The 27,041-nt window shown below is 40.8% G+C and overlaps 1 protein-coding gene across 1 annotated transcript; it reads left to right on the forward strand.

Moving 5' to 3' along the window:
* Nucleotides 1–3,504: 3,504 nt before the first annotated feature.
* TGS1 (trimethylguanosine synthase 1) lies at nucleotides 3,505–26,588 on the forward strand. The gene is made up of 13 exons (XM_058035106.1): nucleotides 3,505–3,628; nucleotides 4,282–4,346; nucleotides 6,359–6,531; nucleotides 8,364–9,216; nucleotides 10,003–10,120; nucleotides 11,223–11,309; nucleotides 12,124–12,295; nucleotides 13,761–14,115; nucleotides 14,971–15,144; nucleotides 16,101–16,244; nucleotides 17,222–17,438; nucleotides 18,490–18,568; nucleotides 25,701–26,588. The coding sequence occupies exons 1-13, from the start codon at nucleotides 3,531–3,533 to the stop codon at nucleotides 25,815–25,817; spliced, it is 2,652 nt and encodes an 883-aa protein (XP_057891089.1). The 5' UTR covers nucleotides 3,505–3,530; the 3' UTR covers nucleotides 25,818–26,588.
* Nucleotides 26,589–27,041: the final 453 nt, after the last annotated feature.

The following is a 27,041-nucleotide window of genomic DNA, read 5'->3' on the forward strand; positions in this document are numbered from 1 at the left end:
CTCTGTTTAAATACTGCTCTTAATTTTTTTTAGTCTTGTCATCTGCTTATAAAGAGAGATGTTGATAACTTATTTGACTTTTTTATTATACTCAGATACATATCTAATCCAATAATTTCCTTCAAGGAAATCGTGAATGCTGTTTTCTGAGAGCTCATACATAAACATATAAAAAGCTTCATCTTGTCTCAGAAATAATTTGTCCAGCACTATTCTTACATGGTAAAGGAGATGTGAATGTAAGGGTGGAGCTCAGAATTACTGAGCAGGTAAGAGTTATAGTGAGAATATGTTCCATTTCATAAACATTGCATGTGTTTGCTTTTGTTTTATTTTTAATAGCTGCAGGTGTTTTTCCCAGAATCCTTCATATTATCATTATTTGGTCAGTATTTGTCATGGAAGTTAGCTTTAAAAAGGGATTTAAAAAGGAAATAATGAAATGCTTTAAAGCCAGTTGGGAGGCAAGGTCACCTTCTGAGGAGCACAGAAAAAAGCAGCAAAGCCAGGATCACTGCAAAGGGGACATCCTCACTATCACCTAAGATATATAAAAATAACAACAACAGATAGGTGCAAGAAGGGCTTTGAAGCTGAACCCCTAACTCTTTGTGAGAGCAAGGAGCAAGAAACAGAAATATGTGGGGGAATAGAGAAGAAGCATTTCAGAACAGGATGTACCAGAGGAAAGCAAGGGTGGGCAGGGAAGGGCAGCTGGCCTGGGGACAGGCTGCAGCAATGCAGGTTGCTTTGGTGGCATCCACGTGGATCAGGCAAATCATGTCTGGTTCTAGGGGAAAGACATACCAGCCCTGCACCAACTCAGTGTGAAGCAGTCCATTATCTTCCTGTAAAACAGGCTCCTTGTCAATAGCAAACTTTTACTAATTTCATTACATATGACTTTTTTATCAGTAGAAACTCATCAGTGGAAATCTTTAATGAATGGCTTATTTTACTTTAATTAAAACATGCTACTGGCCAGTGCAACCTAAATTGAAACAAGTGTTGTCACAAGCATCTTTCTGCTGGTATTAAGTGCCACATTTTAAAGTCACGTGTGCTAGAAATCACAGCCCAAGTGCATTGCCCTGCCTAGGTCAGACCTATCAGTGCAGCCTTGGTCTAAAGGGGGTATCTCTAGTAGGGTAAAGTACAACAAGAAAAGAGAGTAATGGGGAAAACCAGAGGTACAGACCAGCTCCCATAGGAGGAACATTGGATATGCCAGGGTTTGTCATCTTGGAAGAGATTATAAGGACTGATATCTATAAAATCCACCAGTACAGTAGCTGAGTATGGCTCAAATGCTCACTTATTCTTCTTATAAGGGAAGCATCATTTGAAGCTGGGAGAAGCCATGTCCAAAATGGAAAAGGTTCCTTCTCATGCAACAACTGTGGGGTAAACTTGACAAGTATCATGAGAAGAAATCCACTGTCTTGCTAAACAGACAGAAAGCATGCCATCAGCTGCAGGTGGCTGGGGAATGGGAGAGTATTAGGAGGCATTCCCACATAGCTTCAGCCTTACCTGATGGTGGCTGCTCCTGCAGGCTGCAGGCTATTGGGCTGCAATGTTATAAAAGAAGAGGCATCTTGTTCTTATAAAATAGTGCAATTCACTGCATTTCATTAACAATGTAGCATTGTTTCCTTACGAAGAGTAGTATCATAATTCTCAAAATATTTTGCACTTCACAATTCAATTTTATGCACAGCATTTGGCTGTTGCTAAACAATTTGTGTTGAAAGGTTTTCATTTTACTGCATCTTCACTTTTGAAATATGAAGGTGATATATCATCCTAATTGCAGTTGTAGTTAGATCCACATGAATGCCAGAACTGGTGCAATCTTTCCCTGCATTTCTAAAGTATTTAATTACTGCAGTGATAGACATATTCAAGCCCTGACTAACACTGGCATTTAATATTTTTGTTTATATCAGATGTAAGATGGAAGATGGTGGGTGATTCAGTACACAACTAAGACTTTTTTTTCTGTAAATGGATGGAATTTGTTGTTGTAGTTGTGCTACTGTCACCTAAACATCCTTCTGCATCCAAACTCCTCTCTGCATATTTTTTGTAAGAAATGTCTTATAAATCCTGAGGACATCTTGCACCCTCATGAGGCTGTACAGCCTTGTTACCTAAAATACACTGATGCAAAGGGAAAGAGACAGCACAGCAGACAAACTGCACCCTTATCATGCATTGAATGCAGGTAACATAACACCCAGTACCCTAGCTTGTCAAAAACAAGCACATTCCAGAGGGCCTGTTGTGCTTTAGGAATGGTATTCTCCATTTTAGCACAACTGCAAAAAATTAACACTGTCCTGGTTGAAACCAGGACAGGGCCTAAAAGCAGAGCAGATATGAAGGCTACATTTCTTTCTCATGCTCTTTCACTGTCTATTAAGCAGGTTAGCAGGTAAGAAGAGATCCCAAATCCATAATTTTTGTCTGAGAAAGCCTGTCCCAGTGATCTCAAGGCAGGTTTTGTAATGGTCTTTAGAGACATGAATTTCATGCATCATACAGACACACTCTGAATAATCTAAGTAGAACTGAACAGTCCGTCACCCAGTGTTTCACACAGGAAATCTCTCAAACCTAGCGTACCATCATATAAATTCTCTACAGGAGAGAAAAGGATACAATCTGATTCTACAGGGCGGGATGCTGTGATCTGATCATCACTGCACTTTCCCTTGTCTCCAACCAACCTCCTATTCTAAACATGCTCCAACTCTCTCAAGTCCTCAGGTCCCTCAGTGGCATTTTCCCAGGTCATATCTTGAGGTATTGCCTGAAGCGAGACCCCACAGTAAAGAAACCTGTGAGTAAAACATAGTTATCTGTATCACTGTGCCCTATCACACACGGCTGCTTCCCAATGGTTTTCTCTCTCCCTACCCAACCTCCAGTCTCATTCCAACCTTCCTGCTTCACCCCAAGCCCCTTTCCTCAGCAGGCTTTGTTCTCATTCTGACTCTCTCTGCCCATCCCGTCCTCACTCTCTCACCGTTTTAAGCTCTCCTATTCATTCTTTACTGTGAGAGTGGTGAGGCACTGGGGTTTCCCAGACAAGTTGTGGATGCCCTATCCCTGGAAGCGTTCCAGGCCAGGCTGGATGGGGTTTTGCACAACGTGGTTTAGTGGAAAGTGTCCCTGCCCATGCCAGAAGGGTTGGTACAAAGCGATTTTAAGGCCCGCTCCAACCCAAACCATTCTGTGATTCTGCTCCCGTCACTACTCCCAAAACGCCTTGCTCACTTCTGTCTCCCACTCCCGGTTTTGCCAGATTTTGGCTGCTGCATCTTTTATCGCGGACTTTCCTTTGCCTCGCTCCTCTTTGCCCCCTCTGACCCCCGCAACACGGCCGTACCCCTCGTGGGGCGGCACCGGCAGCGCAGGCCCCGCCTGGGGCGCCCTCCCGGCCGCTGCGGGGCGGGCGCGGGCGGCGGTTCCGGCGGAAGGCGACGGGGCCAGGCCGGGCCCGGCGTGGGGAGCTTCCCGCAGCGATGGTGCAGGAGCCGAGCCCGGGGCTGGTGGCCGAGCTGCTGCTGCGGGCGGGGACGGCCGGCGCCATCCTGTGCCTCTGCTCCCGCGCCTTCGTCGAGTGAGTAGCGCCGGGCGCGCCCTGTCCCGGTGCCCGCGGCCGGGGAGGTCCCGCTGGGGACGGGCGGGAAGGGCCGCCCTGCTGCGGCCAGGGAATGCGGGCGGAGAGGGGTTTGCGGGGCTGTGCACAGTGTGTTTATCACTGCTGGGGGGAGCGGAAAAGGGTGAGAGGAGCCCCCAGACGCCGATCCCTGGGCCGGGGCTCAGCGCGCCCTGCCGCCTCCTTCGCGCTCCCCGTCCGCAGGGGAGGGGCCTGCTCCTCAAGGGGAGGAGGACCAGAACATTAAATGTTCTGGTTCGGAGTGTACTGCGTAGTGCAGCGTTTTCTGAGAGTCCCTCCTATGGCCTTTCCCGTCAGGCTTTAATTAAAGTGTTGCCTTTTCCAGCTGTTGTTACTTTTTATTTGTCCCGCGTGTCTGGAGTCGCAGGGCAGCCCATGTGGGAAGGGGCCTTGGGAAAGGTCCCTTGGTCCGGCCTTTCATGGGAGCGGAGCCTGGAAGAGGTTAAGTACTCCATCAAGTATCATCTTGAAACGTCCAGTGGTGGGGATTTTATTGCGTCCCTGGGGAGGTTTTTTCCACTGAATGACTGCTTTTACTGAAAAAAAAAAATTGTTTCTATGGTGACCGTCTGTGTCTGTCTTTATTTTTACAGAGATCGAAAATTATATAAACTGGGATTAAAAGGATTTTATGTCAAAGATGACAATGACAGTACAGGTAAGCTAATACAATGTACTATGCAATGTGAAGTGTAGTCTCAGAATGAGTTATGTGTGGTTATTTTAGTTGTTCCTACCTCTGTGTTTTTCAGTACTTTTGCTTTGGGGACAGAAGTGAATAATAACTTAAAACTTACATAGCTTTCAGGTTACCATAATATTGATGAAGAAGTTTGTGTCAAACCAAGTGCAGTGCTTATTCCTGGTAGGAGCAATGGGGGGCAGGACGGTCAGGACAGACGGAGACAAGTGATCTCCAAAGCCAGGTCGTGGAACTTGGGGTTTATTGCAAAGGGCCTGGGTGCAGGGACCCTGCTTGGAGCTGCCAGCCACAGCCTGGAGCAAGCCCCAGAGAGGAGCCCTGAAAGAAAGAGAGAGCAAGAAGTAAAGAGAGAGGAAGAAAGAGTAAAAGAGGACAAAGTTCCCATTACAATACCATAAATGTTCTGTGCTAAATATTTAATTTTCACTAGCCAATCTAGTACAAGATACAAATCCCATAGCATTTACGTATAGCCTATAAGAATCATTACATTTTAAACCCTAAAAACTACTCTTTAGACCCCTTCTAGGGGTCAAGCTAGTAGGGTCAAGCTAGTAGGGTCTGCTCTGACCCTTGGACCTGTCTGCAAGCAGAGAGTATTGCCTAATCAAAAGGGGATTACCTTCAGCTAGCCTTACCATTGTTTTCCCATTGTTCAGTAACTAAGGGATCTCAAAGCTTGCTTTCATTTCTATCTCACTTATAGTTTCCATATTGTCAAAATCTTTTGCCAGGCAATCATATTTATAAGGCTTTTCTGTTTCATCTTCCCCAACAATTCCTATCCAGATAAATTTTATGTGCTCACATAATATTCACCTGGTGCATAGAACAGATTATATCACACATCCCTGACCTGGTCTTAAATCATAAGTTCAACTTAATTCAATATTGATTGCATAATGGAGGGTCTGTGGATCCTAGATGTTTGTGTCCTCTGTCTCTACCCCAGACTAGGACATTAGCTGTTGCTAGTTAATCTGCTGAGCAAGAAGTAGAGAAGTGCAATAGCACTGATGGGGGAAATTATGATTCACATATATACAATGAATCATATGAGGAGGACCAGAAAAGTAAGTCTCTCACTTGGCGTGCTTGTAATCTAGGAATTATCATGGTGTATAGTCTAACAAATTCAACACCATTCCCCTACTCCATCTCCTGAATTCCTCAAATTTGCATATCTTACCATAATTGTTGTGGTATCTTTTTTAATCATTGCTGTGTTGGTAGATCCAGCAGGATATCTTGATTGGAAAGGAAATCTGTGCAGAAATAGAAGCTGATAAATAATAGCACAGATTAGATTGAGGCAATGTGAGAGTAATGAAAGAATAAGATTGTAAACTATGTTTTTGTACATGTATGAGTGATTTGTAGTGAGAATAATCAGTTAAAAATGGAAAAGTCTCATGTTATGTGATAATTTGGCAGTAAATATATCCTAAACAACCAAACAAAAAACCTTGAATGTTTCAGTATTATCAGCTTAGTCAAGAGCTTTTGATATCATAATTTCCATCCATATAGAACTCCTACTTTCTCAATAATATTTGTAATTTTTTATACCTGTGTTTCTGCTTAACAATTTGATAGAAGTGCAAGCTTGCTGGGGAGGGCACAGTCAGGCAAAGAGAAGGTTGTGGGGGCTGTGTGGGTACTGCTCAGCAGTAGCCAAAACATCAGCATGCTGTCCACACTGCTTCAGCCACAAATCCCAAACACAGTGCCATAGAGATTGCTGTGGAGAACTTAACTCCTTTCCAGACAGACCCAGTCCAGTGCCTTGGCTGCTGAAGTTACATTTTGATTCCTACTGATAGTTATGCAGAAATTGAGCTGTTTATGAGGAAGATTTTTAAATGGGAAAGAAAGCATAAGAGGCAGTTCTGCTGTCTTTTGTGTGCTGTGCTGTGGCATTCAGGGGTCAGAACCAGATTATATTCCTGAATATATCTTGTTAACAGGGGAAGAACAAGCATCTGAGGAGGAGAACCATTGTCCCAATGTGAGATTAAAGGTGGATACTAATCATGCCCTGGACCTGGAAGAAGTTGAATTAGACTCAGAAGCTGAGCTTATGAAGAGCATGGGATTGCCTCTTCAGTTTGGTGGGCAGTCAGCCCACAGGGACTTTGTGGTAAATCTTTGCTTGCTTTATTTGTTTCTGTTTGTGTAGTGTTTCCAGAGCTGGGGACATGCCTCCTCTCAGTTATTTCTGAGATGGCAGTTCATGGAAATGTATCTGAGCTGCCTTTAAGCTGCCTGCATTGCAGCCTGGTAGGAGCACCCAGCACCTTGATCTGTCCAGCTTGTAAAGCCCCTCTGCCAGTTGGACTAAACAGGGTCAAGGCTGTGCTTTATGTGTCAATATCTATAGTGGTCTCATGACTAGGGAAACCTGATTTAAAACAGCTGTGATAGAGCTGATGCTACACATCAGGACAGCTAGTACACACCAGTCTGAGCATTTATTTTCACACTGTCTGCTTTAACAATTTAGTTTTTGATAGTAATGTAAACAGCTGATTTTTCAAATTCCTCTTGCAGCTGATAAAAGGCTGCTCCAAAAGGCAGTAATGAGGCATTGATGCTTTTTTCCCAAGAGGGAACATTTGGGCTTTAGAAGGGGCCTGAAGTTTTCACAGATGATGAAAAGACAGGGCAATATTCACAGTGTCCAGACTGTGGAATACAGACCTCCCTGACAGTGAGACAGAGCACTGCATGGTTCTGACCTAATTAATTTGTAAATAAATAGGAGAAACTTGTATGCAGTTTTAATTGATAACTTGTAAAACACCATACAGGCATCCAACTTCAAGCCCAAAGCGTGTATACAATTTGTGTTGCTGGGTAGTAATATGCAAATAAGTTGAATGGGAAAATAATGCATTTTTTATTAGATTACTACTAAGTATTGTGCTTTGGACTGTGTATGATAACACGAGGGATGTGGATGAAAGATCAGTGCCAGTTCTTCAGTTTTAACTTCTGTCTAGTGCACCTTACATTTTTGTCAGTGTAACAGAACTAAGGATTGCAGCTCTTGGGACATACGTTCACAGTCCTTTGTCCATGTGAGTTTTATCATCACAGGAAGCCCTTCTGAAACAAGTGGAGTTGTAATTGATGAATCCAACAAGTTACCTTAGCGTTCCTTTCAGGAACAGGTTTCTGTATCTGCGTTTGTTGTAACAAGTGAAATGATTGTACTGCACAAATGAAAGGGCCACCTGTTTGGGCAGGAGGTTCTTGTTTCCTTGTTTCCTATTTCTGTTAGCCAAATAGGAAGATTGGAGATTATTATGGGACGGAAAAGGTATTGCTCCCCTCTTTTGGGTCACTCTCTTCAAGACAGAGATTCAGCTGCAGGATTTATAGAGCTTTTGAGTACAGAATGATTTTTTTGTGTGTGTACAGCATCCAAAATAGCAAGTATTTAACATTCTGTGAGGTTGAGCATTATGTTTGCTATCCTAATAAAACACTAAACAGTGTTTGCTGATTGGGCAGATACCAGGTTAAAGTAAGGGTCAGCCACCACAGCTGCATAAAACAAAACCTTGATGTTACCAGGACAGTATTTTGCTGTTGAGCTCAACCTTGTCATCCTTTGATTCCTGACCAACCTCACTTTAGGATTTTATAGTGTTTCTTGTTGAGGAATTTCCTTCTGAATCTTTGAGCTGCTCCTGATTTCCCACTCAGCAGCCCCTGTACTTCTGTCTATCATTCTGCTTTTTGTGTATGTGTGTTCCTACAGCTCTTCCTCCCACCTTCCTCAGAAGTGCCAGTTGAGGTATGTAGCAGGGCCCTACCAGACCCAGAAACTCTACAGCCTTTTTGGGGAGAAAGCTAACAGCAGGGTTGCACTGAGAGGGAGGGTTCCAATGGAAATAGAAATGTGACTAGAGAGAGAACAAGATTGTATATATGTTGTGGACTTCTAACTTTTCCATCATCTTTTAGGTAACAGAAAATTATAGAAAGAAAAATGATGTGAAGATTATGAAAAAGAAAAAGAAGAAGAAAAAAGAGTTACAGCAAAAACACGAGGACAAAATGGGGCAGGGGTGCCAGGACAAAGCTTGTGGTGGTTGTACCCAGTCCATTTCTGATGAGCTGGCTCTAGCTACAGAGCAGTGTGAGACGAGCAGCAAACCTCAGGCTGTAATTGAAGAGAACTGTGAAAGCTCAGAAAGCCTTGTAAGTGAGGCTTTACCCAGTGAACTTCAGGAAAAATGGGAGAAGTACTGGAACGAGTACGGAGAGGGCCTTCTTTGGCAGAGTTGGTTGGAAAAGCACCAAGAGTTGTCATCATCTGAGGGCATCACAGCCTCTGAGCCTTGGAGTAGTCCAGATACTAAGGAAGAATGGGAGCAGCATTATAGTGAACTGTACTGGTATTACTGGGAACAGTTTCAGTACTGGACAAGTCAAGGATGGACTACTGAGAGCTCACATGGTGACAAGGTGGAAATTAATGGAATTACACAGGAGACTGGTTTTTCAGGAGAAATGGGCTTGGTTAGCCCAGGACCTGAGCACAGTGAAGTGCTGAGCTTGGAGCTGTCTCCCTCCAACACCAGAAGTGAGGAAAGACTCCCTTCAAGTGCTGATCCCCACAGTGAAATAATTTCTGGGATTTGTGGTTTAAATCTGAATTTGGAGGAAGTGGAGCAGAGCAGTGCTGCTCTAACAGTAGCCCACAAAGATCCTGAAGAGCAGAGTCCATCTGACAGTGGAAGCCAGAAGGAGCCCTGTGATGGAGGAAGCAGAAAAAGGAGATCATCTTGTGAAAATAAGAGTGTTAGCCAGTCAGGTAATACAAAATCACATAAAGTTGGTTATCAGAATTCTCTAGGTAGTTGTATGTAAGAAACAAGGGCATGTCTGTATTATTTTTAAAAAGTCAATTAGGTATTTTGTGGAATGATTACATACTCGATTCCTTTTTCTTCCCTCTGCTTCTTTGGATGATTTCTCCTCTCTAACCTGTATATTATATATACATCTTATATATATCTTAAGCCAGAAATGGTTTTAACAGAACATATACTTCATAAATCTTCAAATGTACTACAGATATTGGTGAGAGATCCTTGTTAGTGCATATTTAATTATCTTAGTCTTGATACTGCAGCTGAGACTTAAGTCTGCTGCTACTGACTTTCTAGGAGAGGAAGAAGCAGGTGTGGTCCCAGCTTGGTGCTAGAGTAGAGGAGGAATGGGAGAGATGAAAAGATCTCCTTTTGAAAAAGAAATGAGAAGACTGTTTAAATCTTCCCTTTCTAAATCTCTGTGAATATCTTTGCATAGCTAATGAGATGGAAAACAAATTTTACACACCAGGTGAAACCATTTCAAATTTTGTATCTTACAGACATTTTTCATGGAGAGATGAGATAATTTGAAGTTGGTCCTTCATAAGACTGTTAACACTACAGTGTAATACTGAAAACTTTATTAGTATGTTATTCCTCAGACAAAGACAAGTAAAGATGTGCGTTTGGCACACACTAATAGCTGTAGCTGCAGGGGTACTTTGGGGACAGGAAGGTAAGGAATTGATTTATGCAGAAGGAGAATGTGATATATCTTTTTTTAGGTGTGCAGGAGTCATGTAGCTCAAATTCAAGTGAAAAAAAGCACTTGCTGCTTCATGACCAAGATGAAGATGAGGATGAAGAGCCTCCTGAATACAGATGTGTCAAAGTCAAGAGAAGGCAAGTCATGAAATTTACATGAGCTTTTTGCTCATGCAGTCCAGCTCCAGGAGCCTTCTGATTTATACTAACTATGCCTTTGATTGAGGATATGAGTTAAAATGTCAGTACAAAGCCACATAGTCTTCCATCACTGCTTATTGCTTTGCCTTACAAGCTGTGGCTGTTTCCTCTCTTCCAGTGCTTTATGAAAACAGTGTATGGCCTTGATGACTGTACAAGGTGATGGTGCTGTTCTTGTGCCACTGGAGTATACAAAATCGTTAAATTGCATAGGGCAGCTTGCTTATTTAGATCTAATTAATATAGGCAATACCAGAACAACAGTAATTCATCTGTATTGTTTAACTGCATTGAATGCTGCCAGTAAAATGCTCAGAGCTATGGAGTCATAAAATGGGCAGTATCTGCCTTGTCATAGTTTTTTTTTTCTTTCTTCTCTAAAAATGTATAGTTTCAAAGATGGTGAGATGGCTCTTTTTCTCTAATAAATTTGCAGACTCAAATGTGAAGGAGTGGGTGGAATTTTTACCTGCTTATCACATAGCTGTGGTTTCATTCTAGTGTTTTGCAGTTCCCACAGCAAATATAGATATTAATATATATATTAGATAATAGATAGATAGCTATATTTGATTAGATATAGAAATAGATTAAAAATTTGCTGTGGGAACAGCAAATATAGATTAATATCTATATTTGCTGTTCACACAGCAAATATAGATATTAATAATATAGATAATAATATAGGTAACATGATAGATGATGAAGGTAATCTGGAAATAGGGTGAGCAAACACTGTCTTCATCTTGTAGGGTTTGCCATTAAGTATTTTAAGAGGTCATTCAGAATACTTGGAATATTATAACCCCAGTAGAAGGGCATATGTCCATAGAATTGGGTAAATAAAAACAAACCAACCCAAAAATTCATGCACAAGAATAGAGTGTTGTTATTTTCTTGGTTTGGTTTCAGCATTGTGTGGAGGAACTTACTTGAAACCCATTTAAATGTTTTCAATTTGCAAGATTTTTAGCAGTATAGCTGTAAAATGATTGGTTTCTTCACAGTAAGTAACTTTGTCATCTGTGTTTTTTCCTAGCCATGAGCTGGACATGGATGAGAACCCAGTGGAAGATCCCGAGGAAACCTGCTCGGTGTTGGGTTTCAAGTGTGGCACAGGACAAAAGTAATTACTTACAAGGAACTGTGGGGCTTTTCTTAGCATGTCAGCCCTCTTGTTATTATGGAAATAGACCATTCATCTCCATTTCCTTTTTGTTAAACTTCTGAAACTGAGTTCCAGGGTTAGTCTCTGGGAGTCATTTATACAACTGAAAGTACCTTCCATGTTACTTTTATGTGTAGCAGTTAAGGTACTTTCAGTTGTATAAATGTTAAGTGGCTACTTAAATCAGAGCACAAAGGCTTTGACAATAAATGGTCCTCTCAGTTTGGAGTCCTGTGGGCTGAAATCATGATTTTTAGCTGTTTCATATTGGAATGAAGTTCCTTTATCTTAGTGAAATATTGTCATACTAATAAAGTATTGCCAGGTGTTGGCCAGTGAATTTTTTTTTTAGTTTTTTAAATTGCATTTGCCAGGAAATAAAAGCAGCTGGTTTGGAGGTTCTTGACAGCCACCAAAAATATATGTTATTTTTCTACTCAAGATTTTTTTTCATTTCCTATTCTTCAGGCTGGCCCAGGAAATTGTTTTCATCTGAAGTTATATAACTACTAGATAACTAGAATATAACTACTATATAACTAGAAAAAAATCTAAAACTAATTAGGTTAAACATTTTCAAATAAAAATTTTTAACATTTTCATGAAGGTACAATGTTTTGCAGCTACACCCAGTGACCTATTTTAAATGGAGCAATAAAAAAATACTTAAGTCTAAGTCATTTTTTGTAAACATCAACATTCATGTTAAAGCTTTTAAACTGGAAATTAACCAACTAAGTCCTTATGTATGTATCTATCTGTCTATTTTCAGGTATGGTGGAATTCCAGATTTCACCCACCGAAGTGTGCAGTACTTGGAGAAAAAAGCAAAACTCAAGTCCAAATTCTTGGATCTGCGTAAACCAAGGAAGAGCAAAAACACACACATCTTCTTCACAGAGGAATCTGAAATGACATGCAAAAAAAGCAAAACTTTGAAGAAGGTATGTTTAATTGTTAATACTGTTCTAATTCGTAGATTTATCTGCTACCTTAGCTGCTGTTGTATTATGAAAATGCAAAAAAGAATACTAATTGCCCAGAGTAGATGGCATTTTTAAATGTCAGTCCACTGCTCCTTTTTTCTTTTTTTTCCTGTTTTCTCCCCCTCCTTTCTGCCTCCCACCAATAGTGAAGAGTATTTAGATTAGAATGGCTATGAAAAGGCATTGGTAGAACTGTCAAGAGGAATCTGAGCTTAAATGGCCAAGCTATGTGAAAGTTATTCCTAATATCTGGGTGCACATAGCTTTAGAGGTGTGTATAGGTTTCTGGTGTTACTAAAAGCATCTTTGATTGTAAATTGCATGTGAAGCCAGTTGTTAATGCTGGCATTTCAGCAGTAACAGAAAATCTCTGTGTCGATTAGTGTATTTCATGGAACGCCATATTTTTAGTAATTTTGAAAGGGTTTTGCTTGTACCTCTACCTGCATTTATTTTCATGTATAACTTTATGCTTTTATTTTAAAACTCAGAAATTGCTAAGAAGTAGAAACATTTGTTCACTGGAGATTTTACTTAGTTAAGTCTTTCAGAAAATCTGAGGGCACAGATTTTAATGTTATTTCACCTTCCTCTAGGATGCTTGGCATTCCCCAAAACCCAAGTGCAAAGCACTGTTTTCTGGTGGTGGTGATGCCATACGTGTTTTATTGAGCTCCAGTCACATTGCTATAATTTCTGATTCATTTTTGATTTTGTACCTGGGGCCAATATAGTTTGAGGGCAACTTCAATTATGTGAAGGAAAAAAAAGTTATGAATTTCCTCAGACTTCCAGGTAAGGAACTGCTCCAGGTCTAGAGCCACTCAGAGCAACAATAATGTAAAAAGGAGCATCTGCATGTGCCTTTGAGGAGTTTGGAGTGGTGTCTGTGCCTTGGTTAGGAGCTTATGTCGAACTCTCTGCTGTGCAGCAGAACTCTTTACCACCTGCACCATTTGGTACATCTTGAAGGTGAGACAACAATGTGTGAAGGTAATTTTACCTGTTTATGCTAAAAAACTCTTCCCTGAGAGGCAGAGTTATCTCTGAATGCAGATAAGAGAAAGATAGTTGGGAAGTAGGAGTCTTGGTCACCTGGGCTGTGGAGAGTGTGACTATTTAGCTATTACATGAGAATTATTTAGTGTATTTATCAGTTGATCTTTTTGTTGGTTGGTTTTTTGTTTCTCTTTTGGGGGTAGCTGACATCTATTTCCCAAAGGCAACTTGCTTCCAAATATTTTTAAAAGGGAGCATGGTTAAGGACTACTTGAATGTTTTGAGTCTGGATAGTTTACTGTTTTCAAAACACACATGGTAGAGAGTGCCTGCAGTGGCAGGTGCTTTTGAACTGTAAAGCTTTTAAGCTGTGCTCTGGATAACAGATCATTATCTGATCATCTGTGATATTTGACAATTGCAGGTGGAAATGTTCCTGAAGCAGGTCAGTAAAGCTGAGGAGGAAGACACGTCCCAGACAGGCTCCCCTCAGGGTAAAGCAGGGGCATCGTCTGTGAGCAGCAGCGACTCAGAGGGTCAGGAGGGCGTTGCTGCCACACGCAGTGCAACGCTGGATGCTGAAGTCCAGGAGCCACCCTCTCCCAGTGCAGCCTGCACAGAGCCTGGAGGGAGTGAGCTTGAGGGGGAGGCGCAGGACGCTGCGGCGAGTGGCTCCGATGAGCTGGGGACAGGGAGGCCTGAGCCTGGCGGCGGGCGGCAGCTTGTCCCTCTGGATATTCCTGATTATCTCCAGCCAGAGACAGAGGACATCAGCCAAGGTAAATCAGTTTCCTGCAAACTGATGAAATGAATTGGCAGGAGGCTTAATACTGCCTTCTCAAGCTACTGTGTCATGCAGTACTTACTTATTTTATTAATTCAATGGGACTCATTATTTCTAAGGGGTAACGAAAGCAATTGAGAGCTGTGCTAGTAGAATTAGCTTATTTCTGGAATGCCAGAATCCCAGGTCTTATCTTTAATGGTGACAGTATTTCTTTATAGATGAACAGTCATTGTTTATCCTTGACATGGTCTAACAAGTTTGCAATTCGTACCTTTTTTACCCTCTGCAAGGATGAGGGTTATTAAACCTCAGGTAGCTGCACAGTTTTGGGTTCAAATGCACATTGCTGAGCTCTAGGGAACGTGTGTTGTTAAAATTATTTTATAGGATTTTTAAAAAATCAATATTACGCACTTTTCTCTTTAACATGAAACAAAGGAAAGCAGGATTATTCAGGTTTTTACATATAATTTAATCCTTCCTACAGTAGTTCAGTTATGTTAGATTCCTACTGCAAAACTCTTGTCTAGATTGGTTTTAATTCATTACTGATAAAAGGGCATTAAACTGGTCTCTGATCCGCTTGTTTGCTGATTACATAGAGTTTATTGTCTCCAGTGGAAGATTCAGGCTCTTAAATAATGGGTGAACAGTGAGGATTTTTAGGACTGTGCTAATCCCTTGAAATACAGGATGCTATTTTTTAATTTAAAGCCTCTAATCTTCATAATCTGGCAAACAGTAATAAAGAACATTTAGCAGTGTTAAGGTTTAAAACCACTCACCTACCAATTACATTCCCTAGCCTACAAGAACAGTGACTGTTAACTTTTGCAGTGTCTTCCAGCTGTGGATGAAAACATTACTGCAAAGAAGAAGGAGACAAAAAGGAGGAGGAGGAAGAAAAATGCTCAGAGAACTATACCTCCTGAGATTGCTGCTGATCCAGAGCTCGTCAAGTACTGGGCACAACGCTACCGGCTCTTCTCCCGGTTTGATGAGGGAATTAAACTAGACAGAGGTGGGTTCAGTACTGAGTGTGCTGACTTGGTGATATATCCGAGGATCTATCCAAATCTGTGATCCTTCTTGCAGTTTATTACTAATTTTCTTAAAGGAGGAGCACTACTGAGTGTGTCTTTGCACCCATGGATAAATTCCTTCCCCCCACCCCCCAGCAGGCAGGTACCAGGCAGTCTTAGATTTCAGAAATGCTTTTTGTGTGGCACATCCCTGTCTGCATTAGTGCTTATATTTGCTGAAGATCTTGCTGGACCTAAATTATACTTCGTCAGGACTTGTTCAGAAACTCAGTGATATCTTTCTATTTCTATATTTTATAAAATAATTTTGTGAAACTTCCAAGTATGCTGATGGATCTAGTTTCATTCTGTTTTGTTATGACTTGCAGCAGTCACTTGCAAAGCAACTTTTTTCCATGTTTGCTTGCAAAACACTTCAAATCATAAATTAATAGGTAAAGGAGGAATTAGGATTACCAGGTATTTTTTGTTGGTTGGGTATGTAAGCCTTCAATTTCTAATGCTTTCCCTCATAAAGTTGCAGATTAATTGGCAGACCAGACATGGTGACAAAGAAAATAAAATGGTGGATAAGAGAATATATTTCTGGTTTAATTTCCTACAGAGCATCATCACAATATATAAAGCTTTTCATAGCTGTGCTCGTGGACTTCTCCTTGATAAACCAGAATCCTCAGCACCAAGGTTAACAAAGCATGTATTGAGATTGAGGCATATCGGTTTCCTTCAGTGACACTTTGTTTGCTTAGCAAATCTCTGGGCTGAGCAGAGTTTATCATCTTCAAAGCCGGTATTTCCTGGTGGAATGCACTAAGCCAAAATTCTTGGGATTAACACTAAACTTTCAGTTTTATGTGGGGCTTGGTTGTTTGTTTTTAAATGAGGTGACCTTGAAATAAGAGGTGAAAATACATTTCTTCCCCTTCCTCTGCAGAGGGCTGGTTTTCTGTTACTCCTGAGAAAATAGCTGAGCATATTGCTGTCCGTGTCAGTGAGTCATTCAACTGCGACATCATAGTGGATGCGTTCTGTGGGGTTGGAGGAAATGCTATCCAGTTTGCACTGACCTCAAAAAGAGGTAAGTAGGTGTTGTAAACAGTGCATTAGTTTTGTTTCTTCAATCTTTTTTCTGACACTATTCAGGTATGTGCTCTGTTTGTTGATTTATTTTCTTTTCGGTGCTTCTGTAGCAACAGCAGCTGTTTCACTTCATCAGACTCACAATGTGACCTCTCTGTTTTCAAAAAGGACCAATAAATCTGCTTTTCTATTTTAAGTCAGAGTCAGATTTGTGTTGTACTAGTACTATTTTTGTGTGGTATAATATCTGGTCTGTCAGATACCGTGGAGATGACTAGTAAAAGTGAACTTCTGTCAAAGCTGCTGCTTTTCCCAATTCTTACTTGAAGTCTGTGTACTCAAAAAAAACAGGCTTTATGTGAACAGTACTTAAAGCACTGAATGGAATCATGTGCAGGTTCTGCAGAACCAAGTGCACAAAAGTGATAATAACTTCATGTTAGTCTAATGCCAGCTAATGATATTGTAGTGAAATGTTGAGAGTATTTCCTGTACAAATATTTCCTGCTAGATACTCGTACCAGTTCATCTATCATCAATGTTTGAGCGAGACAAATGGTAGTTTCTACTGCATTAAATTTGGCAGGCTATGATCCCATCTATACATCTCACTTGGCTTTTTGTATTTCCTGGCTCAATTTTAATTTCTTTTATTATGTACTGGCCTTGTATCATCCATCTCTCTTGGGCTGTGTTGGTTGGGGCTTTTTAAACTCGATTTTCAGAAGTATGGGGCCAGCCACAGATAAATGTTTTTCATTAACAAAGAAGAGTGAGTTTCTAATGGACACCATTGAAGTTGTCCATGCCAAACCTGGGGCAAGGAGGACTTGCTCTCTTAGGCAGACAGTGCCATGTCCTTGATCCTTGCGCGGGGCTGTCACAGCAGCGGTGTCTGACCGCAGCGCCCCGCCCCTGCTCGGGCGCCATTCCCGCTTCCCGTTAATCCCAGCGTTTGCCGTCTCTCGCGGGCAGTGATCGCCATCGACATCGATCCCGAGAAGCTGCGGCTGGCGCGGCACAACGCGGAGGTGTACGGCGTGGCCGAGCACATCGACTTCCTGTGCGGCGACTTCATGGCGCTGGCGGCCGGCCTGCGCGCCGACGTGGTGTTCCTCAGCCCGCCCTGGGGGGGGCCCGACTACGCCACTGCCGACATCTTCGACATCCAAACCATGATCTGCCCGGATGGATATCCTTTCCAGGCTCTTGTGGTGCCCTTCTCCCTTTCCTCTCCTCCCTCTCCTCCCGTGGGGTTTGCATGCCCGGTTGGCTGACTGTGGATGACACAGTCGGCAGCTGGAGTTCCAGATGCAGACCATTTGTTTTATCCTCTTCGCCACCTAAATTTAAATATTTTTATTTCTTATTAGCAAATAAAACAGTAATGAGGTTTTCCTGAAGGCAAAAAATCCATCAGTGAATTGAGTAGCTCTTAACCTTAAACATTAATTCTGCAGTTTTAACTCCTTTATATTATTTTATTAAAATACCCCATAGCAATCAAATAGCCATGTAGTGTGTGTATATATACATATATATAGAGAGAGAGAAAGAGAGAGATAATAACTAATTTTGTGAACTGTGACCTTGTCATTAATTCCACTTTTTAATTGATTCATGAAGGGGATATCTTATTTAAAATATCTTACTAAAACTGCTCTCAGTCATAGCACCTGCCTGTGACTTGGGAAATCACAGAAGAGTGCAAGCAAAATATTAACTCTTTGAATTAATATATGGAATTTCCTACTAGCTTGTTAACAGTGATCCTGAGCACTCATTCATCTGGGAAGGTATTAACATAATAGTTTCATCATATATGAAGTGTGGGGTTTCTTTTGTCACAGAATAATCTTAATTTGTTCCCTTTTATGCTAAAATGTAACCATATTTGTAAGAAAATCTTCATATGCATGTGTGAGAGATTTCACAAAGTGGCTTAAAAAACAATTGTAAGCCAAATATGCTAGCTACAAACTACATTCAAATTTGTCAAATATTTCTTTGTAGTTCAGACAAATTTTCATGAAAAGTGAGTGTTAGGGGTTTTTTTCTACTTTTAGGGCACTAATGGTGAAATAGAGTTTCTGCATTTCAGATGAGGATCCTACCCACACACTCAAAAGATTAAGTACAATTTAATTGCATAATAGCTGAAATTGAGACATACTTTCAAACTTAATCAACATAAAGCAACTTTTCCTTCCCCATTCTTATTTTTTTCCTTTACTGGCTTCTACATTTGAAATTTTCAGGCTCTCCAAGAAGATCACCAACAATATTGTGTATTTTCTGCCTCGGAATGCTGATATTAACCAGGTGTGTTACTGGATGAGGTCTTGGTGAATGAATAAAATGCTCAGCTGACTTAAACATAAGTATTATAAATGCAAACATAAGACTTTTAAGTCTGTTCAGCTGAATGTGGGTTATATGGTGTTTTTAAATTTGACCCTTGTGTTAAGTGATTTCTGTGTTTGCAGTACTTTTGGTATATTTAGAAATGGGAGTATAAGATTATTTCCAGTGTTTTGACACTGGTTCTTCTTAAAGCAATAGAATGGGGTTTCTTGTAGAAGTTTCAAAGCCAATTGCTAGGCACATATATCATTATAAAAATACCAAAAAATATATTTTAACCAGCTGTTGCTGTCTGATAAGTTGGTTAGTTGGTGAGTCTCAGACTTCATGGCTGTCAGTTTATGAAGGAGTTGCAGGAAATCACAGCCTGCAGTCACTGCTCTCAGGGATGGTACTGTTGGTGTCCACACAAGTGTGTGGTTCCATATATGCTGCTTGCATTGAAGTGGTGTGTGATAAACACAGAATTTGTGGCACTGGTGTGGGTTTTTTTGTATTAGAGATTTTTGGTAGAAGTTTGGGGTTTTTTTAGCAGTTACAAGACTAACAATTCCCCTGAGTGTTTGGTTTAGGTTTCTCTGTGTATTTTCTATGTTAATTATGTCTTGTAGCTTTTCAGAAAGAAGGAAGCAGTTCTCACCTGCAACATGCCACAGGACTTCCCAGGACTTTTTCCTGCTTTTCCAAAAACTGCATCTGACTCAGAGTAGGCAGAGCATCAAGCCATATGGTGGCTTGTGGAATTGTTGCTGGCAAGCAGCTGGCTCAAGAAAAAGGCTGAAATTCACATGGCCCAAGTATTAGCAGACTCTAAGCCCATGCTGTGCACAGAACCATTGCTTTGGCAGGTGATGATTCAATTCCTTTTTGCATTTCAGGCTGGTGAAATGTCAAAGGGGCTTATGAATCTTTGAACAGGGACCTTAATTTTAGAAAGAGTTTCTCTAATTATATCGCATCTTAACACTGCCTTTTGTCAAATATTTCATTCCCATGATGAAGAGTGACCTTAGAGAGTTTTCTGCTCTACTCATGAGCACTTTTTACTGGCTTGCTAAAATGGCCAAAGGCATCTACATTTCACTTCTGTTTCCACAAAAGCATGCAGGAATACTCCCCCCAGGCCTGTACCTTTTCCTTCAGAAGAGCTGGACTCTTCTGGTTGATTGAGCCAGGTGTCCTGACATGTCTATATCTTGGTACAGTTGGCTCTGAATTATGTTGATTACATCCATGGGTTTGTTTTAACACAGGTAGCTGCAGAGTAACAACTGTTGCTCAAAAATATGGCTCAGTTGTTAAAAGTTCATGGCTGAGGTCCTGGGTTCAGTTCAGTTCAGTGTTCCAGGCTATGGGCTACTCTCAGGAAGGGTAATCAGCTCCTTATGCCTTTCTTTAGAAATAGTGCCAGTATAAGAACAAAAAAAAACCCAAAAGGTTGATGATCTGAGAGGGGGAAAGAGAATGTTAATCAAGCCCACTGTTTAAGGAAGTGTCTTAATCCTGTGTGGACAAAAGTGTGTCAAACATGTTCCAAACGTGACCTTGGTGAATACTCTGGTCCACAGAAGACTGTTGTAGGTTTGACTACCAAAATCTCCAACTGTATTTAAAAATTAATTTTTTTGGATTTACTGCCACTACACTTCTAGGGCTGTGAATTTCCAGCACAATAAAAATTTTTAAAATTTTTTTTTAAAAATTTAAAAAAAAAGCCCAGAAGTTAGAAGCAACCTTGCAATAAAATTACTGTTTAACCATTAGTTAAGATGGTTCAAATTTTGTGGAAGATACGTAATTTTATGGAAAATGGCTATCAGATCCCTGTTAGATAGCAAACATAAAATAGGGATATAGGGATCCTGCTGCTGGAGTGAAAGCTGACCTTGACCTTGATGTTTCAGAGGTGTTCATTGCCTTATTGGTGGACAAGATATCCAGCCTTGGTCCACATGACTTTATTGCAAAAACAGCACTTACTGCTTCTGCTGAGACAGCCACGTTGGTGTGGAGTTGGTCTTGTTGAGAGAAATGGGGTTCTTTGAATTCCCTTTAAAAATCAATGGAGTTTAGGTCTCAGAGAAGTGAACTTTTGTACTTCTACCTCAAGAGGGAGCAGCGAACCAATGCAAGATGGTTGGCTGATTTACAAGAAATGTAAAAACATTTCCCTGAAGTGCATTAAGTCTCTTTGTTTACAAACATGTTAGAAAATTTATAATGTATGCAGGTTTGTTTTTAGGTTGAATTAATCTTTAACAATATTCTTCCTAGCTAGGAACAATCAGGAATAATAAGTATGTGTTTACACATACATTGAAAAATATGTATATTTATTAGTGCCTGTTATGTGGTTCATAAATGTAATTTATTAAGTGTTTATGAAGCTGTGCTCTGCCTCATTGGGCAGAGTGAGAAGTGTGTACTCACCTCTGGGAAATGAAGTCATCCCAGATAGTCTAATCTCTTTCACAAACTCTTTTCTGTACCAGATAATGCTTCTGCATGTTAATATTTGCAGCAAATAAGGAGCAACATGCAATTTGTTGCTGTAGGACCTTCTTACTAATGCTGGAATCTGTTCTTTTCATGCCACTGTAGAAATTGTACTCAGTTAGCATTGGTCTCTCACTGGTGGTCACAGTGTTGTCAGGATGCATGATGGCTCCCCCCAATAAACTGGTGAGCCTGAAATGTAGGTGACCTTGGTCTGTTGTGAGACAGATAACCACATCAGCATCTTTAGCAGCCTAGTCAGATTTGGGAGATGGAGTAATGGGGAATTGGGAGTTCATTGCTTATCCTGCTTGTGCTTGGTTAGTGGCTCAGATACTGGATTGTGCCTTAGTGATCATTTCAAATGTCACCCTGCTTTGAAGACAGGCATACTGCTGTTTGTGGTAGCTATGTCTCACAATTTTGTCAAATTGTGCTGTTGTTGGAGCTTTTGCTGTCCTAAAGGTTGTCTCAGACCTGGCTTATATTTCAAATACTGTCAGAATACAGGAATGGCTTTTTGTTTCTTGTCTAGTGTAGAGTGGTTCTGTGAACCTAGAATTAAGCAAAGTGTTCTGGACCTTGATGGTCCTACAAAACATACACATTATGCTGGTACTTTTCTTTTTTTCTTGTCTTTTTTCCTACATCATCTCCATCAATCACTTTGAGAAAATCTGCAGTTAGACACTGAGGCCTTGTTCTGTCTGCAGTATACTGCCTGGATGAAAAAATGTGTTTGGTGTTGCTGTGTTTCTGTTTGCGAAGATCCAGTTGTTAAAAATGACTGCTCAATGAAGGGAGAGTGAAGATGAGTAAAACCCATTTATTTATTTGAATTCTCTCTTTAAGCTGTGATATTTTAAAATGGAGCCTAGCCAAATTGGTCTTGCCAAGCAGAGTCATCTTTGTTTAGGAGTAAATAGAACAGTGAGCAAAGCAGGGAGTGAGAGGCCAGGAAATGAACAGAAGTTGATTTGATAGTATTTTTAAGATGCTTAGGTATTAGGGGATTTGGCAGGTAAAATACTGTGGGTTGGTGTGTTTTGGAGGCTGATCATTTCTAAGTGAATGTAATTGCATACACTTCAGCTGTGACTATTGTGTTAATAACAACAGCTTTTAAGCAGCCCACTTGAAACCCATGTGTGTTCTCTGTCCTTGATAAAAGTCAGAATTTACCCATGGCATACACCAAGCCAGGGTGCTACTTCTGAACTTCAGCCTTCCTGAAGCTCATAATGCTTGCATACTGAATTGTAATTTGCCTACACTACGTAAGAAAAAAATAAATAAATGTCTGGCCTATTAAAGGGTGACAGCACCACTGTGATGGTGTCATTATTCACATGCATACCTGTACATTTTCAAAAATGCTGCCTGAAAGCATTTTATTTTATTGTGTTCAGTGTAAAGAATACTTATTTTCTTCTTTTTCAAGTGGGTTGGGTTTTGTTCCCCTTAGCTTTTAGGTTGGATACAGGGGGAGGGGATTCTTCATTTTAGTAGTATTCTATAAAATTAATTGATTCACAGAGTCCTTGTATGACTCCATATCAAGTCAAAAAGCTTGTACTTGTCATACCCAAGAAAAATTTCTAGGAGGGGAGAAAAAATATAAATTTTTAGTCCACAGTTATATTAGTTGGTGACTGGAACAGATGGGAAGTTACTTTACTAAAAGAGTTTCAGTATGATTAAAAAAATGTAAAAAACCCCAAGACCAGAGGGAAAACCTTCAAAATCAAAAGTACACTTGAAGAATGTAAGGGAAGTTTGCACCTCAAGCAACTCGTGCTCCTGAAATAATCTTTTGTGTTTGTTTCCCCTTTCATATTTTAATCTTTTCTGATGTCTCCTTTTCAAACCTGTTGGCTGCTTTTTTGATGTGTTTTGGCTGTGGCTGTAGCTGTGGACTCTTTTTAGCAGTAGTCACTGAACTGAAAGATGAAGGTGAGAGGGATGCAGGGAGGTGTTAAATGGAGCTGCAACCTTTACCTCTGCCTAGGGACAGCAAAGGAAGCAATATCTGTCCACCCAGGTAATGTGGGTTTGGACTAAAGAATAAACCAGGGTAAGGAGAGTTGCCAGCAGGGAATCATTGTTTGTACACAAGAAAGTGCAAAATAAAGACATTTTGGAGTAGTCAAGTTTTTTAAAAGTATTTCTGTATTCATCATTGTAGTGCACTGCAAAAACAGGAGATGTTTGTCAATATCTCTAAAAATAGCTGAGCATCTTTGTTTTTCTCAAAGCATCATTCCTCAATCTGCTGCTATTTTTAGAGGGTGTCCCTCTGCCAGGCCAGACCCTTCTGAAGCTTGGTGTGTGGCAGCCTTCCCTCACTACACTTGTCAGGGTTGACTGAGCCCTGCTGAGGAAAACTTGGCGACTCCTACGTAATTAAATTTGCAACCTCCAGCAATTTACAACTAAGCATTGTCACAGAGGATTTGCATTTCTCTCCTCTGAATATTGGGTGGGGTAAAGAGCATACAGTACCAGATCTGTCCCAGCAGAGCTTATTCCCACGTGTTTATTTAAATTTTTTTTCAACTTTGGTTTTATCAAATGCCTTTAGTCGTTGTTTGAAATTAATCATAGTTATCCTGGGTTTAACACTTAGACACCAGACACAACATATGTAAATTTTCAGCTGTTCCTTGGTAGACACCACCCATCAGTGTAGGGGCATCTTGTTTTACTTGGCCTTCTAAGATAAATGTTTAGTAAATACTAGTGTTTAATATCAATGTGTTAGTCATACTTAGATATGCTAGTGACACAAACCATGCCCAGAAAGCAGGAGTGCATAACCCCCAGACACTAATTTCTGTATTCTTATACTGACTAATCCAATTAATATTTTAGAATAGAGACATCAACTATAAAGTGCAAAACCTCTTGATGCTTTTTGGAAGGGACATTCCAGCTTCTGTTTGTAAAAAATTAAAAGTTAACATCTTCCTAGAAAAACTATGGATCAACCCACAATGCTTTGTGGATTTCAAGTAGGAACAGATAAGTTGTAAAATTAACATTCCTGATCACTTGCCAGTTTTAGATTCTTGTGCTATTTATAAGTCAGCCAGCCTCTGGTTTTTTACTTAAGTGGCAGGTTCCTCTCTGACAAGAACGCCGAGCGATTTTTCCTATCACCAGAAGTTGAAGGATGAAGAAACTGCTCACGCTTTTTGTCTAAAAAAACAAAAAAAAGGGAGAAAATCAAAACAGAAAAGTAAATGCTTGATTTAGATAAGTGTGGCAGATTTCTGGACAGGTCAATAAAGGTTCAAAGAGTAGTTTAAATTAATGTTATTTTCTCTTGATAGTAGGCTGGTTTTTTACTCATGATAAAATAGAGGAAGTTCAGCATGTTTATATTTAAACCTGCACTACAGAGTTAAGTCTCAAGGGGCTTTAGAAGTGTTAATAACACAGCTTGAATTCAAAGTTTCAGCTGCTAACATCATCTCGGCTTAAAGATCAGTTAAAATCTACTGTAGACCCTGATAACTTTGCCTGGGAAGTTTCCCTGCATGGGGAACTACAGAAATAATTTTCCTGCAGCAGCCTGGGAAAACGGCAGCACAGACCAGAACTGGCTGTGAAGATGGACCCCCCCACAGGACAGGTCGTCAGGGTACAAAGTGGAGGGGAAAAAAGCAGACCATGTTCAGTTTTGGTGTTTGTCCTTCTGACTGTGCAGTCTCTCCTGATGAGGAGTTGATGGCCTGTAAGCTGTTATCCCTCAGGGTCATCCTGAATTGGAACAGGAGAGGGGAGAGTACTGCCTGCTCCAGTCCAAAATGCAAAGTCCTCTGTGAAAGGGTGTGTCTGTAAACATTAAGCATTAAAGGTGAGCCATGGGCTCAGTCCAACAGAGCATGAATGGTGAAATTCTCACTCCAGTGATCAAAAACATGATGCTGGGGCCGGTGCTGCCTGGCAGGCTCCCCCAGCCTGCAGAGGCACTGCTGCCCCAGCCTTGCGCTCAGCACTGCCTGCGACTCCAGCGCATACAAAAGCTTTTTCTTTAGCTGCAATAGCAACAACAATTAACTGTGACCTTTTTTTGTGAATTTCTCTGTGTGTTTGGGGCTTGGTTTTGTTTGGGTTGTTCTCTTCCACCCTGCCACTCTTCAGTGCAACCTTTATGCTTACTAATTCTAATTACTAAAATTGGTTTTACTCCTCCCACAAAATTTGGGATGTGGCATCTTTCAAGCACAGCTTATAGGTTGCTTTTTGCTACACAGGCATTTCTCAAATGCCAAGTACCATGCAAACCAGAGTAGCATCTCTTGCCTCAGCACAAGCATGTCAACTTCTGAGTGTTTCTCTTTGGCTCTGAAATCCTCTTGTTTTCGTGATTTGGGTAAGGAGCGTTTTTCAGTCACAAGCCACAAACTGCTTCTGTGAGTAAAAGGAGACATAAAAAGAGGATCAGAAGCATTAGCTGCCAAGGAACATTTTCCACCAGTATTAACAGAGCAGAGATAGTTTTTTCTGATTGTTTGTGCATTAGAAGGTTGGGGGGTTTGCCTCTTTTCCTGTACATTGATTGGTTTATTTTTTGTTCATTGTTTTTCAGGTGGCTTCCTTAGCAGGGCCAGGAGGGAAAGTTGAAATAGAACAAAATTTTCTCAATTTCAAACTGAAGACAATAACAGCTTATTTTGGTGATCTAATAAGGCATGACATCTCCTGAACCCCATGTGGATTCTTCCAAACCCATCCTCCCTAACTGCTGCCTTGCTTAAGCTTTTGTACAGATGGCTGGTCAAAAATGACTTAAAGCCATTTTCCGCTTTAATTTTGCTTTACAGAAATTTGTTCTGTTGTACTGTCAATAAATGTTTTATAATAATTTTGACAAAACTGTAAATGTAGAAAAGCTGTGAATGCATGAAGAAAGCTCTTTATAACATGCAGTCTTTCAAGGTTTCAGCCCAACCCATGGAAGTGAGGTTCAGGATTTCTTTGTAACTCTCACATGTGCTACTTCTGTGCTTGCTCTGGTTTTGAGCCCCCAGAAGGTCAAGAAAAATAGCCTGGAAGTCACAGGAGCTGCAGTCTGTGCTTGAGAAGCATCTGAAAATCAGGTGAAACTAGAGGGTCAGGTGCACCACAAGAGGTTAACCCCAGTCCACCTCTCTCGCTCTGTGCTCTCTGAGAAACCTTTTCAGGTTTTCTTTGCAGGATGGAAGTTCACACATGAATTCTATTCTCTGACTTGTGGCAGCTCAAAGAGAGTGCTGGGTGTGTTTGTGTGGAGATGGGACTCTACCCTCTGGGTATTGTCATTTTATTTTATTTTTTATCTCCCTGTCATTCCTCTTCGTTGCAAAGATATTTTGAAGAAACCTTCTGCCTGGAGGTTTGTATCAGTAAGCAGAGGGGTTTCTGTCCCCCTTCTTTTCCAGGCCTTTGGAATCCTCACACAGGCTTCAGGCCAGAAATAAGCCAGCTTTTCCTGGTGAGGACTCTCTGCTCCCATTTAGAGTTTGGAGGGGAAGAGTGGGCATTGTGCAATTCTTCAAGTAGAAGAGGAGGCAGGTGAGAAATGCCTTGGGCATGGCTATGGTGCTCTCACTGAAATATTCTTACATTATGTCCCCAAGCTCAATTTTGAGTTGTTTTTGAGGTAAGAGTATAGGAATAATAATTTCTAAGATAAATTAATGCTGCAGCAGGATGCTGAAGGCAGCAGAAGCTAAGCACTAAACCATGCATTAGTGCTATCCAAGAAAACAAGAATAACTCTAGAATAACCAAATAAGAGGATCTATTTTCCCCATTAAGGAATGAAATTCAACTCTTCAAAATAGTTGAAGAGACCAAAGTGTTTGTGTGTTTAGGGATTGTTAGGACTCAGTGTGAGCTTGCAGTGCAGTAAAACAGCCCTTGGGAAATAGCTGTTTTCAAGCTTTGC

Source organism: Melospiza georgiana, chromosome 1 (assembly GCF_028018845.1).
Source record: "Melospiza georgiana isolate bMelGeo1 chromosome 1, bMelGeo1.pri, whole genome shotgun sequence".
NCBI classification, from domain to species: Eukaryota; Metazoa; Chordata; class Aves; order Passeriformes; family Passerellidae; genus Melospiza; species Melospiza georgiana.